Source organism: Drosophila busckii, chromosome X (genome assembly GCF_011750605.1).
Source record: "Drosophila busckii strain San Diego stock center, stock number 13000-0081.31 chromosome X, ASM1175060v1, whole genome shotgun sequence".
NCBI lineage: Eukaryota > Metazoa > Arthropoda > Insecta > Diptera > Drosophilidae > Drosophila > Drosophila busckii.
In genome coordinates this window covers 10422122-10440386 of record NC_046608.1, presented here as the reverse complement: position 1 = coordinate 10440386, position 18265 = coordinate 10422122, and the positions used below count along the sequence as shown (strand labels likewise).

Here is an 18265-nt window from a genome sequence, read left to right as displayed (position 1 = left end):
CTATGAAATTTGGCTAAGCAAAAAAGATTTAAGCAACGAACTGAATATTTAAATCCTGCAATTGGAAGGAGCTAAAATACTTAAGCAAATTATAATGCGTTTTGCTTGCAAGTTTATTCGCTGATCATTAAATATATGTGTACATATATAATATGATATATATATATATTATATATATTTATGAAAATATATAATTGTCAGTGGCTCAGCGCTCAGCGCTTAGCGCTGCTCTGTATCCGGATCCGGCATCAGGTGTGTGCAGCGTATAAGAGGAGGGAGATACATAAATATACATTTTCGATATATATATATATATATGCTCTATTGTAAATATATATGTATGGATGCTCTTTTGTAGATTTGTAGCCAAGTGCCAGTGTCGACAGTTTAAGAGGTGCGCGGCTGGCTGGGCACATATTTCTCCGAGGGTTGATATTGCCACTGGGCGCAGATCTCGTCCTGTTCCGTTTGATTGTAGCCGGCTCTGCGAAAGAGAACAAAGATAGAGAGTGCCAAAGCGAGAGAGAGAAAGAGAAGGAGAGCGACAACATGCACATGCTTTGGAGACACATTAACTTATGTTTATTGATGGCTAACGGTGCGGCTACTTAACAACGAATGAACGTGCACGTGACATGACGTGAGCTAGGTGACTACTGACTACTAATACTACGGGGGGTGGGCACAGTCTTCACGGGCTCAGCTCAACTCCAGCCATAGCCATAGCCGTAGCTATAACTTGGCCGTGGCCTGGGCCTGGGCGGCGGCTCATAGCGGTAACCAGAGCCGGCGGGGCCTGGCGGCAAATCGCGACTAACGGGCGCATGCAGACTTTCCCACAGTAGACGCGGCCGCTGGACCACCTCACGCAATATATTGACTGCCGCCAGGCCAACACTGGCCAGCTTGACGCCGAAGCGCTGTGCATTGTATTTGAACGGTGCAATGGGCGTGTCCAGCGCACGCCCCTGGGGCAGCGGATGTGCCAGTATTTTGGCAATTATATTGTGTGGCTGGGTGGGCACATAGAGCTCCGCCTGGCGAAACTCGGCCGGACATTGACTGGCCGTGGGTGGTGCATAGAAATAATCCTCGAACCTCTGATGCGCCGAGCAGGGACTGCGCTCCTGGAAGCACGTCACCTGCACCACATTGTAGAAAATGGCGCCCAGCGTATTGGCCGTCTCCGTATTGGCCGCCTGCAGGCAGCGCCTGAAGCGCGCATCGCAGTCGCAGTGGGAGCGCGTGAAGGTGCCGCGATTGCAAAGGCCGCGTCGACAGTCGCCCACGTTGAGCACATCGGGGCACATGTCGTGCTCGCGACAGCAGCGATCCTCGCGAGCATGCGCGCCCAAGTCCTCATAGCTGCTGGCGGCCGTGCCCGGGCCGCACCACTTGGTGCCCGGATAAATGAAGCCCAAGCCGCCGCGGAACTCATTGCCATACGAGCCCTGATGGCGACACACCTCCTCCAGCTCCAGCACAGACTCGCGCGGCACCTGGCGTATGCGCCGCGGATCCGACTGCAGCAGCATGCGCTGTATATCGCCGCTGTCCAAGCATCCAAAGCAGATCATTAACAATTATTTGAGAGCGAGCTGAGTAGCTAACTTACCGATCTGTATGCATTTTGCAAAAGGGATGGCGCGAGGAGAGCTCCACCATCATGGTCATGGTCATGTCGGAGATGAGCACGGCGGAGCCAGCGCTGGGCGGCGGCGCCTGGCCCAACAGCAGCAGTGTCAGCGCCAGCAGCAACGTCAACGTCGACGTCGCCAGTTGCGGCTTCATAGCTTCAATGAGGCCTTCAACTGAAACAGAAACAAAAACAAAAACAAAAACACGCTGAGAATAGAAGCAACAAAAGCGAAACCGAATGTGGGCCATCGCTATCGCTATCGCTGGCTAATTAGCAGCTGAATGGAGGCGCTGGCCTAATCCCCGCACCCGCACCCACAACCGCTTCGAGCTCTCAGTTGACCTCTGCTGCGGCTGCTGCTGCTGCACAGTGGAGCAAAGGCCAACAAACCAATGCTGTTAACCACTGTTTGCCGTTTGCCACTTAAGCCGAGCTTGGCTCCAATGTCTGCGCATTGCCAAAAGTTGCGATCAAAACAAACTGCAAAACGAAATCGTCTAAACAATTTGGCAACAACAACAACTAAAACTGAAACTGAATTGTTAACTAATTAAATTTCAACTGCGCGCTTTAGCGCTTCTTGTGTATGTGGGTAGGGCTTAAAGGGGCGTGGCATGCCCTCATCACGTTAGCAACTCTTCTTAGCGGCTCAAGGTTAAGTCGAGAGCATTAAAATAAACTGTGACGGCTACTGTGAATTTGATCTAGGGCATATAGATAGATAAAGCAACTAGATCCAGATTGAGAAATCTATAAAATTATGCCAAGCTAATAATAATATATAATTTGCTTGTTATTTTGGAAACAAGTTCTGTGCTCTATTGTTTATAAGATTGCAAATTGACAACAATTTAGAAGCTTAATGAATGAAACTTTAAGAGAAGAAATATCAGAAATTAGGATAGGTCAGGTTGTGTTTGATATTCAAAAGAAGTTTGCCCAAATTCACTTGATTTATTTATTGAAGCTAAAGCAAACAAGTTGAACTGTTATATTAAATAAAAAGAATTAGAACTGAACTGTTTGAAATTAATTGGATTGGCTAAACGTTGAGAGAAGATTTATCTTTACTATATAGATTCGGTTGTATTTATAAATCTTTGGTATGCATTTGTCACATTTGTTTACATTTCTTGAGCAACAAATCAAAAACTGTAATGTTTAGCTCAGGCAAACATTAGAAAAATGTCATCAAAGTTAATATTTGTTGAGCTCTCGGCACTCGAAAAAATGAAATATAAATTCCTGGGCGTCGAACCTGATACAATTTACAGTCACGTCCCGCGCATTGTCTTTGTCTCTAGGCCTCGTATGTAGTTCAAGTTGAAGTTGCAGCATTCGGGGCAGACAGACAAGTGTCTAGTAATTAATGATGACATTTTATTATTAATGTGGGTATTATATGCACAGCTGTTTATTGTTGTTGTTGCCGTTGTTGTTGTGGGTGTTCAATTGAAACATGTGTGTATGTAATGTTTATAAATAAATGAACAGCGATCAATCTTAATTCGCAAGTTGTCGGGCAATATTTATGCAACAATAGGCCAAGCGTCAGTCAAATGATCTTCGATCTATTGATTGTCGATCGAGATCTCGAGGCGTAGCTATGAACTGTCGACCTGACCGATCTACGTCTATCTATATATAATATACACACACACACACACACACATACACACTTGAGCGAGCGAGCAACTATTGTCGATTCATTCGCATAATTTTCAATGTCAATGCTTTTTAATTCGATGGCATAAATAGGCATTGATCTTGTTTATTGATCGGCTGCAGAGTTGGGGTTCCGTTTTATTTTTTTTTCGTCTCTTATTTATCTTTTCGTAAGCGTTGAAGAAAACCAAAACATGCGCTATGTTTATTTTATAAATATTTGCATTATTATTTGTATTTTTATATACAATTTTTGATTTGGCTTTGGCATCCAAGTACAATGACCGCGTCGCCAAATCAAGCGAACAGCCCTTCCGCCTCTCTCTCTCTCTCGCCAAGCTCGAGTTGAAGTTCAGTGGCTGACACTTGTAGCTAGTACGGCGGTAGTCAATTAGTTTTAGTTTAGCTTTATGTTCAGCTCAGCTCATTAACTTGTTCAACAGTTGCACTTAACTGGGCAGAGGTCATGGGGGCGTGTCGCGGGGGCCAAACTACATCAATCAAACGCTACTGTGCTACAGCTCCTGAAGCTAAAACTGTGTCTAAGCTTGAAGCCAACTGCCTTTGCCCTTCAGCGGCGAAACGCATCAAAACTGGTTTAAAAAAAAATAACAACTGTTTTTTTTTTGTTGTCTTGCATTTTGAATGTCACGGCACTCTTCAGCTACAATTCTGATAAAAAAATAAAAAACAAGCTTGAGAGTCATAAACAACAATTTTAACTGTCCAGCTTGACAGCCTACCCCCGCCCGCCCTGCGCCGCCCACTAAACTGAAGCTTACATGTATGTGTGTAATTGCTGTGGCTTTAAAAATGATCTTAATCGTCAACGTGTAATGCCTTGAAGTCCATGGCAAAGGCCAACAGCCAACAGCCAGCAGCCAACAGCCAAAGCAGCTTTAAGCTTGTATAGAAGCCAAGCCTGCATGAACGGCGCTTTGTTAGCAGCTCGTAATCCTTGCCAGAATGGGGTCAAGTTGAAGAGCAATGTGTCTATGTGAGGGACATGCCTGTTGAGCCGTTGACAGTGCTGTCGCTTTATAGTTGTGGCAACGACAGTGGCGGTCATTGAACGAGCTTGCCGTGAAGGTTAAGACTGAGTTAAAAGACAAAAGCCTGTCTTAGTTACCAACAGCAGCAGCAGCAGCCGCAGCAGCGTTAATTGAAAAAATACCGCCAGTTTCAATTTCAATTTCCATATTGAAAGCGACTGTTAATTGCTTAGCTTGCACTAACGGAAGTTACCCACCCACAGAACTCCCCCCCACCAACAACTGGGCGTGGCCGGCCGCATGCTAATCACTGTACAAATTTCACAGTTTAACAAACTACTAGGTGCGAATTTCTGTGCCTGAGCCTAAGGCCATCCTTATCTTGATGCTTCTAAGTGTTTAGGCAAATTTTTCTGTTGACACTGTGTCCACAAAATCCAAATGCCAAATGTCTAAGAGTTCTACTACGTCTTAAGCTAGTTGCCAGTTAAACATTATTAACTTTATCGTTGCGTTTGTGTGTGTCTACATGGGTGTGCAATGTTTAATTGTTGATTTGCTTAGTCCTTGTGCTGTTTTTAGCAAGTACAGTCAGACAGACTGACATTAGCAGCAATTATAGTTGAACTATAAATATTTGCATATTTAATTTAAAACTGGAACGTATTAAATATCAAAAGCTGGCAATATTTTGCAGGCTTTGATTGAATTCAATTTCTTTCCTAAGCACTTCCTTTCACTTCTGCTCTACACTCATCAAAGATGCGCGCCATCTTCCTTTGCCGCCCTGTCCTTTCCACTCTCACTCTCTCACTCTCACTCTCGTCGCTTGCTCTCTCCCACTTGCCGCTTTGGTTGTAGTGGTTGTGGCCTTCAGCTTTCGTGCGTAATGACCTTCAAAAGACAGCCAGCGACAAAAACCACAACAACCACAGCTGTGTCAACAGGAGCAAGGACGAAAGCCGCGTACCACGTGCAATGGCTCTCATAGCCAAGTTAATACGCACAAGCACAAATAACATAACGTATAGTATAAACAAAAAAGCAAAATACAAAAAAATATAGCAATAGTAACTTGTATCCTTTTCTGTTTCAATCCCGGCGTTTATTGCGTTCCGGCTATGCCGTTTACCTGCGTTCAACGATATATTTGTGTTAGCTTTAGTTAGTTAAACCGACTGTGTTTAACTAGGAGACCAGGACGACTGTTTGCTTATCGATGCCGAAGATGTTCACAATAAAACATTTCCGCAACGCGTTTGCGGCGCGACTGAACTTGATTCTGGCGCGCTAAGCGCTGTTAAACATGCACTTGGCCAAAATTGAAAAGCAGCCGTTGAAAGCGAAACCACGAAATTACACACCCATACACACTTACGCGCAACGGTCGGTCATAGGCAGACGAACTTAGAAGTTTGAATATTCGAATTTGAAACTGGCACTCGGCAAACTGTTATTAGCTATAAACTTGTTATTATCATAGCCTGCGCTTATACAACTATATATAAGAAATTGCTACAACTATTAAAGCTATAAAAGTAAAATATGCCTTAGGAATAAAAACCTGCGCAGCTTTTGTTTTGTATTCTATACAAAAGTTGCGCGCCTATGTTAAGTTTGCAAAACAGCTGTCTGTAATGTTAGTCAGTCTTTTATGTTATGTTAAGCTCAGCGCTTGGCGCTGCATTCAAGCTTAGCAGGCAATATTTGTGCTTTGTGATTAAGCCATGTAGTTTTAATTTAATATTAATAAAATGTTAGAAATATAAATATTTAATATTTACTTACTCTTGAATATAAATCTTCTAATCGTTTATTCATATTCAGCTTACAGTTTTCAGTTATTGAGCTCAAAGACTGCCAACTCAATTGAGCTTGCTTATCAGCCGGCCGCCACAACTTTATATTATTATGCTTATGTTAGTTGCTATGTTAGCTCTGAGCTTGGCGCCATATGTATATTTTCCAACATTGCAGCCCAATTTCGTGCTCACCAATGGCTATAATCATATTGCCTTTATAAATATATTATATACTGTAAAGATATAAACACGATTGAGTGATTCCTTACGCTTAAATTTATAGATATTCTAATAAACTTACAATTTCACGTGCAATTTACAACTTTCGCAAGCAGATGGGCCTAGGAATGTCCACTCATTTAAGCTTGCATATCAGCCGGCCGCCACAGCTTCAAGTTTGTAATTCACTATAATCGATTTTCAAATTGTGCAACAAAACAAAAGTTAAGTTTGAAATTGGTGTAAATTTATTAAATATACAAACTAGTGTTTTCAAAAAAAAAAAAAACAAATTCATACATATTGCTATTGCAAATAAAAGGTACTTAAAAGCTAAGCAAAAAAAAAAGTGTGTTATTATTTGTGTATATAGTTAGACAAAAATGTAAATTAGTTTAGAATTTTGTTGAGCTTAACTTAAACCTTTTCAGTTCTGGTTTTCTTTTATTGGTTTCCTTTCTAGATATATGCATATATCTATATTGTATAATTCCTCCATATAATTCAGTGTATCGTTAGTGTTACGCTATACATATGACTTAACATATATAATAAACATAACTATGAACATAAATATAGGTATAAATAAATATATATTTAAATATATTTATTTAAACATACATATATATTATATATATATAAATATAATTAGGTGTTTATGTGTATTGTAGCTGTCTGCTTATTGCTTTGCTGCTGCTCGGCTCCCAACCGTGTAGAGTTATTTACATTACTAGTTTCAAAAATATGTTGCACATAAAGCTGGCTGCCACCAAGTTGAGGGCCAGGAGCAGTAGCATCAGCATCAGCAGCCGAAGCAGCATACGCGTGTGACAATTATTTAAACGTAAATTTAGTAAATTATGATGGTTAATAAATGAGCACGCATCCGGATTGTGAATGCGCGTCTAGCCCCCAAATTAATAATTAGTTATCAAATGGTTAGTTTATTGGCTGCTTGCTTCTCTCGATTGATAGATTGTTTAATTGGTTAATTGCTAAATGGTAAGTTAGCTTGCTTGCTTGGTTAGTTGCTTGCCTTTGGCGCTACGTTCAGTCAACGCCCACACACCCACACATTATTGTTGGGGGGAGGTGGTGCGTGCCCATCAGCAGTTGCGTGATGTGTTTTGGGTTTTTTCATCTTTCCGTTTTGTTTTTTTTTTTCTCTACTTTTCCAAACATCCAAATGGGGGGCTGCACCTATCTAATGTTGGCAAACAAGTTCAGCACCGACTTGTTCTCCTTCTGACTGCGCGCCTTGCTGAACACATTCCAAAAGCGCAGCGTCTCATCTCCAGCGCCCGTAACGATCGCCTCGCCATCCGGACTCAGCGCCAAGTACAGCACACGATACGAGTGGCCCGTCAGCTTGGCCACCTGCGTCAGCGATGGATACTTCCAGACGAGTATTTGGTTCTGCGAGTAGCCGTGCGTGGAGACCAGCTCCGAGCTGTGCTTGGACCAGGCCAGATTGCATACCTGCGAGCCCGTGTCCACGCACTGCATGGGCTGGCCCGTCAGCGTGTTCCAGAAGCGTATGCAGCGATCCGCAGTGCCGCCGCCGCTGGCCAGCAGTCCGTGATGGTGCGGCGACCAGGCAATCGCCTTCACTGCCGCCATATGCTCCGTATACGACTGCACCGGATTCACCGAATGCTGATTCCACACATACAAACGATTATCATTGCCGCCACTAGCCAAATACTGATTGTCCGGCGACCACTTCAGGCCGCAGACCTCCTGCCTATGCCCCGCCAGTCGACGCTCCGACTGCAGCTGCGGCGTGCGTGTGTCTCGCTGTATTATCCAACGATCTCGCGAGCCGCTCGACAATATGTCGCTGTTCCAGGCCAAGGCGCCCACACGCGCCGAATGCCCATTGAGCTTGTTGATCTGCAAAGTGCATAAAATAAACGTTTAGTTTATAATAAATACGCATGTGTAAGCTAAAGTCAGACGCACTTGTTTGTTGGCTGCCACATCCCAGACGGTTACATAGCCATGATGCGTGCCCACGGCGACGGTGTTGCCGCGCTCGTTCCAGGACACGGAGGTAACTGTGTTGGAATCTGTGCTCAGATCGCACAGACGCGTCACCTGCAAAATGCAATTTGTTAATAATGTTTGTGGCTAAGCGTTGGCCGCTTGACTGCTCACCTGACTGGTGCAGGCGCTCCAGAGATAGACACAGCTGCCTAGTCCCACAGCCAGCACATTTTGCGATGACCAATCGACCAGATTCAGATAGAAATCATCCTGCAGCTCGGGCGCATCCAGTACCTTGAATGGTATGCGCGAGATCTTTCGCGTCGCTTTGCGTGGTGAGCGCAGCAGCTTTTGACTCTTTGCACTCACCGGCGACAGCGAGTACGGGCACTCGCCATTGTAGTCCTAAAAATAGGCAAAGAACATGGAGAGTTGAGTTGAGAATGAATTTAGTAAATAGTGGGGGCGACTGTCGCTGATCCAGTTGCAAGCTTAGCGTTAAATTGCCAAAGCAAAGAAGCACACAAAAATAAATATAAAAACAATTGCTAGTCGAAAATGATTTGTTTGCTTGCCGCGTACGCGGCGGCGTCAATTAACGCTGCGGTGCTAAAAGCGACAAGCGGCTACCTCGCTCTGCCCCCCAAGCGCTGCTCGGTGCTCTGGGCATTGTTTGCATAGGAAGTGTGTTAAGCATATGCGTCCCCAGCAGCAGATTACACAATTCGCTGTAATAGACGCATGCCTAGGCCTCCAATTGACGTCGCTGCATGCCAAAGCGTCGAAACTGGAGTAAGCCTATTGGGGTCTGCTGTCAAATCAATTATAAATTGCAGTCGTTTGATATAGTGAATAGCGCTGTATATAGTTTTCTGCTGCTATAAAATATTTACATTTATTTCAAGCAGTTTGCAAAGCTTAAGCTTGCAGTATTAATAAATTATATGCTGCCAATTTGAGCTGTAGTAGTTTTTATATAAATTGCCATGCATGTCAAATAGCTTAAAGCTAAAGTTGTAAACTTCAGCGACTGCTGAGCTAATTGCATTTGAATATAAGAACTGCCCTACATACATTTTATAGTATAGAATAATTTTATGCATTTCAAAGCTTAAAGTTTTTCCAAACAATTTGCAAAATACACTTTGGGCTCTGGGGGTAGCTGAACTAATTCCATATTAAATGCAAAAATTTCATTGTATATATAAATGCTAAAAGTTTGCCCAAACTATTTCAACAGAGTAGAATAAAAACTTTTGTTTTAATATTTGGGGAATGCCAAAAGTTGTATTTGGGCTTGTGGGTTGAATTGGGGGGATCAAGTGTTTGCTCTTAATTTGCTTTGCCAGCCAAATGAACATTTAATTCAATTAACATGCAAGCGTACGCGACTCGAGAGCTCGAGAGGCCGCAAGTGCTTGCGGAACTTAATTACATTAACAAAAAGCTAAACCATGAGTGTATTACACACACACACACACACATACATATGTCTGTGCTTCGAATTGCGTGTGCGCTTGAATGGCTCAAAGATTACATTGGATACGTGGAGCGCTGAGCTGAGCTGAGAGCAATGCTCACTTTGCACTTGGCCAATGGCCACACATTAATGTTTTTTGTTTTTCTGGGAATGCCAGACGACGGCAGTTAAAAAATATAAAAAGCATAGGCAACGACTCCGAACTGGTCCAACAGTTCCGACTGGATGGCGCACATTGGTCATGTGGTGACCATAAAGCGTACAAGCAACTGCCATTAAATTTAAATGCTTTTCGATGCCAACTGCCAATTGCCAACATGCGACGCGCCTATTAGAAATTCAATTGTGTTAACGTTGCCAGCAACACATGGCCAAAGGAAATTCAAACCAAAAAGCCAGCCAAAGAAATAAACAAAATCATTTTTACAGCCAAAAACAGCAAAATTTGTTGTTGCTTTCGCGATTAAATCTGCGCTACAACTCTTGGCCTTTGCCTTTTTGTTGTTACGCACACACACACACATATATATCTATATATATACCATATGTATATGTAATACAAGCCTCTGTATATAGCTGTTGTCATCTGAATTTGTCATCAGTCGCTTGTCATTGTTCTTGTTGCTAACAACTTAAGCAACAACAACAATCAAAAGTAAAAAATTATCAAGTAGCCGCTATTTATTTTTTTTTTTTACCTAACATCACTTCCGCTTGTACAGCGTTCTGTGTGTAAGCCAAGTCTACAGGCCAACAAAGAAAAACTTGAAATACTTTCTAAGAATTTGTTTAGCTTTGCCTCAATGCAAAATTTTACTGAGTGGGGTGTTGAGTTTTCAGCGCTTTCCTTTTTAATATATAAGTTTAAATGAATAATTTCAATTATTACTTTTATTCTTATGATAACTGATGGTTTCTTATATTTAATAGATTTAATAAATAAAACGAACGAACCCAAAATCAAACTAAACTTTGCTCAATAAAATTTAGCTAATTGGCTTTAAAGGATTTTCTGCGATTTAAATATTTTATTGCTATAATATTAATTAATATTATAATTTGTTATTTCTTATATTGCCTTAATTTACATTCAGCTTCACTCAGAGGTGCACACAATTCTCTTTCAAAGTTGAGAGTGGCTTTCGTTTTATATAAAAAGTACAGTCTTGTCTCTAACAATTTCAAATTGAGCAACTTCAGCTTGAACAAGTGGCAAGCAATGTGCTGAGAGAGAGAGCAGACAAAGATTTTAAAAACGTTTATCGTATCGAATTCGGTTTGGAGTTTGCCAGAAATCAACAAAATAAAGTTGCCGGCCGGCATTTGTTGTTATTGCTTATGGTGGGCGGTGCTTTATAAATTAAATAAACAAAGCAGCCAACCAACAGTCGCAGCAGCAGAAGTAAAACGAATCAAGTATACGCAGTGAGTTGAAAGAGAGAGAGAGAGAGCGAGAGAGACAACGCAAAAATGTGAGCGGGGAATGCGGTGTGTGAAAGCCAAGTTAATATTAATGATAATGGGAAAGCGAATACAAATACAAATAGATATATACAAATATATGTCTGTCTGTTCGTCTGTGCATGAGTGTGCGTGCATGAACCTGTCGCAACGTGTTGGCTGCTTAGTTATAATCGCTAAATTCACTAAATTGCCAAGCCAAGTGGCTTTTAAAACAGCCATAAAGCTAAGACAACAAGAGCAGCCAGCGCTAGAGGAGAGAGGGGGAGAGGGGAGCGAGAGCGGATGGCTGGTCATTCGCTTTGGAGTTTGAAGCAGCGCTTAATGCTATGCTAATGCAAATGTCTGCTGCATAAATTAATAACAATAATAATAATAAAACAAACAATTCGCATGTGGCCACAGCCACAGCCACAGACACAAAAGTCTTTCTATAAATTCCATAATGGCTATTCGAATGACCAACTGGGCTAACACACAGGTGCACAGCAAGAAATAAAAAATACATATTTATATATATAAAATTATAATAAAAAGCCACAACGAGACGATGAGCTTAGTGTCTAGGTGTGGAAGCGCACTCAAGCTTATAATGCGGTGCCTCGAATTGAGCAACTTGCCTGGGGCAAGAAAATTCACTGCAAGTGTTGCTCAAGCTCAAGACAATTGAGAAATTTTGTGCACATTTGATTTATACACAACATTTATACGCATTTTGACAACTGATTTGTGTAGAGTCTATAAATTATATATAGCTTCAGCTACTGTGTGCTTCAAATGCGTCAAAAGTCTGTACGTGTTGGCTTTGGGCCATTATTTATGAGCTGAAATATATTTGCGGTCGTTCATAATTGAATTATATGCGTTATTTGTTATGACCAAAAACTCCAAAGCAGCAATCAGGGGGGGAGGAACGGCCTAAGCTACAGTTTCAGCCTACCAAAAAAACAAAAAAAAAAAAATACTTGAACGGCTATTTTGCGTTAATTGTGTGGGCGTGATGTAGATGAATGGCCACTGATTGAGGCGACACACACACACATGTATAATTGTTACTTTTGGCCAACAAACGTGGCACATGGCTTAGCCAAGCTGAAGCCACAGTATGCCATTAATCAAAGCAAATGCGAGACTCCACAACAAATAATAAATAAGAGACTTTGTTAGCAACACACAAAATTATTATGATGGCCAGCATAACACGTTAATGGAGCGCTTGAAGCCACAAGTCGCAGCTAGAGCAGCGCTAGCGAAGAAATTCAGGAGCGCAGCGAGCATTAAAATAAAAGGGGCCCAAAGCACAAAGCGGCTGCTGCTGGTATAAGAGTTTACTGTATAACAGTTTGCTGTATAACAGTTTGTTGTATAACAGTTTGTTGTATAACAGTTTGCTGTATGTCAGAGCAGTATACATTGTATTATTATATGTATAAGTGTTTGTTTGTTATATTTAGAGTAAACTCCAAGTGCTGCAACAATGTATAACAGTTTAGTGTAACTCAAAATCGCATGTGTATAACAGTATGATATATACAATTTTTTATTTAATTGTTTGGCTAAAAGTATGTATAACAGTTTGATATACTTTCTAAAGTGAATACGTTTAACAGGGCGTATGAAAGTGAGCCTAGTATGTATAACAAATGTATAACAAATTTGAGCTGATTTATATGCTTAAGAGCTATTGTAAAATAAACTCTTATTGTTTGATTTAATTCAAGAAATTATTGAATTTATTATAAGAATAAACTAGCAAATTGAAATGAAATATCTTTTGAATATTTTTACTGAGGCCGCTCCTGTCTACGTACAACAGTTTCAATCTTTTTCGGCCTGCTCGTGTCTCTGTATGTGTGTGTGTGTGTGTGTCTGTTTATTGACTCAAGTGTCGTTTTAGACCACTGAAGTAGTTGGAGATCTTTCAATGTTATTTAGCAGCTGAATCGTGGCCTTTTGTTTTTGGGCTGCTGCTCACTTTGGACAATTGAACGGACGGACAATTGAACGTTGCGGCGGCTATGGCAACGTGTCAACTGTCAAAAATTAGTCAAAGCAAAAGCCAAAGACACACAAAACGAGAGAGAGAGAGAGAGAAGAAAAAATGAACTATAGCAAAGCGTTAAACGTGCCGACAATTGAAGTATAACCATAAATCTGATAAGCGCGCAAATATGTCAAACCAAATGATGATGATGATGACGAGCGGCATATAAACAGCAGTTGGTTGCAGCAAGTGGCAAGTGGCAGCAACAGTTGGGGAAACACTTGAAATCAAAAAGCCAAATGAAAAAGTGAAAAAGAAATGAATGAAAAATGTTTTAAAGGCAAAGAGATAGCAAACCGGCTGTGTAGAAAAAGAAAAAATCAAAGTGTGTTAACCCCAAAGCGTTGCGGTCTATAGGCTACAAAATAGACAGACAGACAGACAGAGAGGGACAGGGGAAACATTTTCATCAGCGACTTTACAAAAAACCGGTTAGAAGTTAGACAAACAAAACTGACAGTCGGCTTAGTTAGAAACATTAGATAGTTGTACTTGGCTAGGAATTTTCTCAGCCGCCAGCAGATTTTCATTTCAATTATTTTGTAGCTCGCTCGCTCGCTCGGTCGGTCAAGTGCTCAATGTTCATGTCCATGACCTGTGGAGTGCATTGAAGCAATAACTAAAGCTTCAATTAACTGCGACTGCAAATTCAATTAAATGCAACAAATTGCTGAACAACTGTCCGAGGGTGTGGGGTTGGTTGGTTGGGGGGGTTGGCTTACCTGCTTAGTGGTTGATTGATATTTGAAGAGACAACGCTTCGCCGTGGGCGTATATGAGTTCTCATTGCGCTCCTCGCCCGCCGTCTTAACATCGTCTATGGCCGAGCCGAGCAGCTCGTTCTTTAGCAGACAGGAATAGGCCAAACTATCTCGAGCGGTCTCGCCACAATCTCGCTGCTTCTTGCTGGTCTGTGGTGAGTTATCATTCGACTTGATAATCGATGCAAAGCTCGTCTGCCAAGTGTTGTTGGCCCTGCGCGACGACGACGACGAAATGGAAAAGGCAATTGTTAGTTTAAAATGCAATGCAAATTTAGAGAGCTAGCCTTGCAAAAAATAAATAAAAATTGTGATATTTGCAAGCAACAAATTTGATATATAAATTATTTATACAAACAACAACAGCAGCAACAATAGCAATTGCAAAAGTAAATTTATGCAAACGCGTTCAAATTCAATTCAATTGTGTGTGTGTGTCTGCCAGACTGAAAAGCAGCCCCCCCCCCCCCTGCGTAGCCACCCAACAATTGTTATTATTACTATATTTGACTCATAAAACATAAAAAACGTGTGCAACGTGCAAAAATATAATATACACATATATATGTATATTGAATGTCAAATGCAAACAAATTCGCAATTCGCAATGTTTGCTAACTTGGCAAATTTGCCATGAAATTGGGCTCCAAGTGTGAGAGAATTTTTTTTCATATCATTATTATTATTATTATTATTTGTTTGATAATTTTTGTTGTATCGCATTGCATTGCACACAAACTGACGCAACTATTAAACATGCAACATGCGTTGCTTGCCGGTTCCGTTCAACGGCTACACACCCGCCACCCCCTCTGTGGCTTATAATTTAATTTGCTGCTTATCCCTTTGCCAAACGCACTTACACAAACTTCCTTCCACACCTGTCATAAATCAATTTCATTTAAAGCAACAAAAGCCCCACAAGGCAATTCAAATGAAGTCAAAGCTGCTGCTGCTTAACAGCAACTGCTAAGCCGCTGTTAGTTAACAGCGTTCATGCTAAGTAGTATTAAGTTTAAGCTACTATAAAGTGATTGCTAGTGTAGTATGCTTAATAAATAGATTAAGTTTTACTTTTCGTTCTGTTCTATTCAACTTTCATTTCATTTGGCTTAACATTAAGCACTCTAAAGTTTTTAATTTTAATTAGTCTGGGCACTTCTAATGTATTTTTTTCTTTTAAATTAGTATTAGAAATTTTTAAAATTTGTTTAATAATTTTTTTTGTCATTTTTTATACATTTGATGTCTTATAAATCATTTTGCACTCTAAAGATTTTATATTCTAATAATTTAGACAATCTATTTTAATTACTATGAAACTTGTATGCATTTAATTCTTTTAAATCAAAATTAGCAATTTTTAAAATTTATTTAATATTTTTGTTTGCAACAGCAAATTTATTTTTTATGCATTTAATGTCTTAATAATTTTGCAATCAACTGCAAGCCTGCCTTAAGTTAAACTACAATTGCAGTCAGATATGAACTATATATATAGTATATATATGTATTTACATATAGTGAGCAAGGAGACTGCGATAATGTTTATAGTGTGCGGTTACCGTTAGCTCAACGAGGCGTAGATTTTGTAGTTTGCTTTGCTGTTGCTCTTTTGTTGTTTTTGTTGTTGCTGTTCTTGTTTGTTCTTTACACTTGTTTATGGCTGCACATGGAAACGCTTGCGAAGCGGAAAAGATGACGTTGCATTTTATAACGGGATGTGCACAGGCACAGGAGGGGTGTGGGGCAGTTGTATAAAGTTCACTCACCTGCAGGGTATGAAGCGATCCAATGAGGTGGGCGATGGATAATTGTCATGATTATTGCTGTAGATTTTTCTGGCCACGGGACTGCAGTGCTCCAATATGCGCTTCTCATATTCCGGACTGAACATTGCGTCACTATACACTTGTCAACTGTTTGTAAGCCAAGTTAACAACACAACAATTTCAACAATAACAACAATAAACTCTAAATTGTGTATTTGCCAAAAGCAAAATTATATACAATATATAGAAATATTTAAGTATATACAAGATTTGTTAACGAAAAGGCCGCGCCGCTATAAATTGCACGTTGTTAATTTTGTGCTTAGATGTGTGTTTGGTCTACAAAATATATATATGTATATATATATAATAACTATATATATATATGTAAGGTGTGCTGCAAAGAGAGAAAGAAAGAAAAAATCAAGAGTTAGAGTTAATTAGAATTGATTTAAAGGCTTATTTCTATTGTTTATGTGCTAGCAGCACGTTTTGCATGTTTTTTGCTGTTTCTTATACGCTCAACGATTAGCTAATTAAAGGGTATAAAAGAGTTGCTTAGCCAAGCGCAAGTGTAGAAACAATAATTATGTGTCCCAGTGTTAGTTAAGTGTATAATGTCTGTATAGTTCATTTCAGTAGAGTATTCAGCTAGTCGTCTACTTTTGCTGCTTTGCTTGTAACTATGGGAATTTAAATAAAATACGAATTTGTCGAAGTTGTCTCATTAATCAATGTCCCCATCACAACCAACATGTTGTTCTGTTTTTTTTTTTGATTTTTTGTTGCTATTTCTATTTGCTGTTGCTTAGGCTTTTGGAGTTCTTTGCCCAGCATGGCTAATCAGTTGTTGGGGTGGGCGTATCAATCACAGCAACGCGCTCGACTCCAAGCTCCAGCTCTCGCCTCTGTCATGTTCTGAACGAATCGCAATATGCGCTTTGAATTACTGAGCAGCTTCAGATCTAAGCAACGTGCTAATGGGCGTAAGCTTTAATTGCTGGAGCAGGAGGAGGCGGCGGCGGCACATGTGGCAAGTTGCATGCTTTGCTTCAATTAGTTGCTGGGCGTTAACTGTTGCTTGTTTGCCTCTTGTCCAAGTGTGTCTATGTGTGTGTGTGTGTGTGTCTTACCCAGCGCAGCGTTAAATGCATTCAGGCTAAATAAGACTTCCGCATTGGGAGCGAGTTGAAAAGTGCTTTCAACTCATGGGCTAGGCGCATAGAATGTTGCATGCAAAATATAAATTTTTATAACTTGATATTTTAGCTTGTTGTATATAAAATATATATAAAATGTTTATTAAATTTTTTAGCAAAACACAAACATCAACTACGCTATTGACATTTGAGGCGCCCAGCCTATCTAACGTTGATTTTATCGATACAATCGATTAACTTTCAATTAAATTATGCTTAGCTAACTGCTAACAGACTCGACGCGACTTGACTAGACTTGTTCACATTTATTGACTTTGCCATGTCGCGTCATCTGCCGCGTCCGCGTCCTGCCAAGCACCAGTGGCAGGTATGTCGTATGCCTCGCGTTCTAGGTAGCTGCAAGTGCTGATAACTCTCGCTATCGCAGGCAAACAAATTTTTGTTTTATGTGTACACACGAATTTTTGTATATTACTAATGCGGGCTAATGAGTCAATATCGTTCCCAATCCCATTTGTCTGCCTGCATGAGCATGTCGCGCCCAACTTTGCAATTCGATAAGCAGCCGAGACGGCAACAAGTTGATTTCTTTATTTTTTTTTTTTTTCACAGCACTGGGCCCACTGCTAGGGTGGGTCGTATTAGCCCCCAAGGGGTATTTGTTCCCAGCGAACGCTTCAGCTTCGTTGGAATTGCAGGTTAAGAGACTACGCAGTTTGTTTTTACTGTAAGCCAATGCGCAAGTTTACACAATCAAATCAAAAGTGAAATATGTATAAAGATAATATTTAATTTCACTTGAAATGTGGTAAGCAATACAACCCGAAAAGTTATGTTTAAACAATAAAAATTGCTTACGTGCAAACGCCCGCATAGTTTTAAACAATTTTCGGAAAAGTCCCAATCAATCAATATATATATATATATATATATACATATATATAATATATACGTATGTGCGCTTTTTAGTTGGGGGCTATAATTTATGTTTGTCTCGATATTTTTAGCCTTGTATTATTCTGCTCTTGTTGTCTGCGTCTGGCTGCTGTTTAAATTTGAACTGTAGGTCAGGAAAAGTCGCTCGACATTTATAGACACTGAGATAATGGCTCCAAGCGTGAAGCGATTGAGTCAGCCCCACCACCAACTGGTAGCGCACAGCTGCAGATACTACAACAGCCTCAAAATTGAGGCTCCCACAGCGATAGAGCCGCGCTGGCTGCGGCTGCACTTGAACTTTCTCAGCTATAAATATATTCCATGCCATCTATCTGCAAAGTGTAA

At 40.6% G+C, this 18265-nt stretch overlaps 2 protein-coding genes across 4 annotated transcripts; both read right to left on the bottom strand.

Moving 5' to 3' along the window:
* Nucleotides 1-207: 207 nt before the first annotated feature.
* On the bottom strand, nucleotides 208-5687 carry LOC108605647 (acidic phospholipase A2 PA4). Of its 3 annotated transcripts, none has more exons than XM_017995432.2 (4): nucleotides 5675-5687; nucleotides 1616-1811; nucleotides 1099-1551; nucleotides 208-484 (listed from the first exon to the last, which is right to left on the bottom strand). In XM_017995432.2, exons 2-4 carry the CDS (start codon nucleotides 1789-1791, stop codon nucleotides 388-390), a joined length of 726 nt encoding a protein of 241 aa, XP_017850921.1. In that variant the 5' UTR covers nucleotides 1792-1811; nucleotides 5675-5687; the 3' UTR covers nucleotides 208-387. The 3 variants fall into 3 exon arrangements, with proteins under 3 accessions (XP_017850921.1, XP_017850920.1, XP_017850919.1); XM_017995431.2 differs by lacking the exon at nucleotides 5675-5687 and adding an exon at nucleotides 5372-5385; XM_017995430.2 differs by lacking the exon at nucleotides 5675-5687 and adding an exon at nucleotides 5429-5587 and having other exon boundaries at nucleotides 209-484.
* Nucleotides 5688-6970: 1283 nt separating this feature from the next.
* Nucleotides 6971-16078, bottom strand: LOC108605540 (fizzy-related protein homolog). Its single transcript, XM_017995292.2, has 5 exons — nucleotides 15822-16078; nucleotides 14011-14263; nucleotides 8475-8708; nucleotides 8280-8414; nucleotides 6971-8210 (listed from the first exon to the last, which is right to left on the bottom strand). Exons 1-5 carry the CDS (start codon nucleotides 15944-15946, stop codon nucleotides 7518-7520), a joined length of 1440 nt encoding a protein of 479 aa, XP_017850781.1. The 5' UTR covers nucleotides 15947-16078; the 3' UTR covers nucleotides 6971-7517.
* Nucleotides 16079-18265: the final 2187 nt, after the last annotated feature.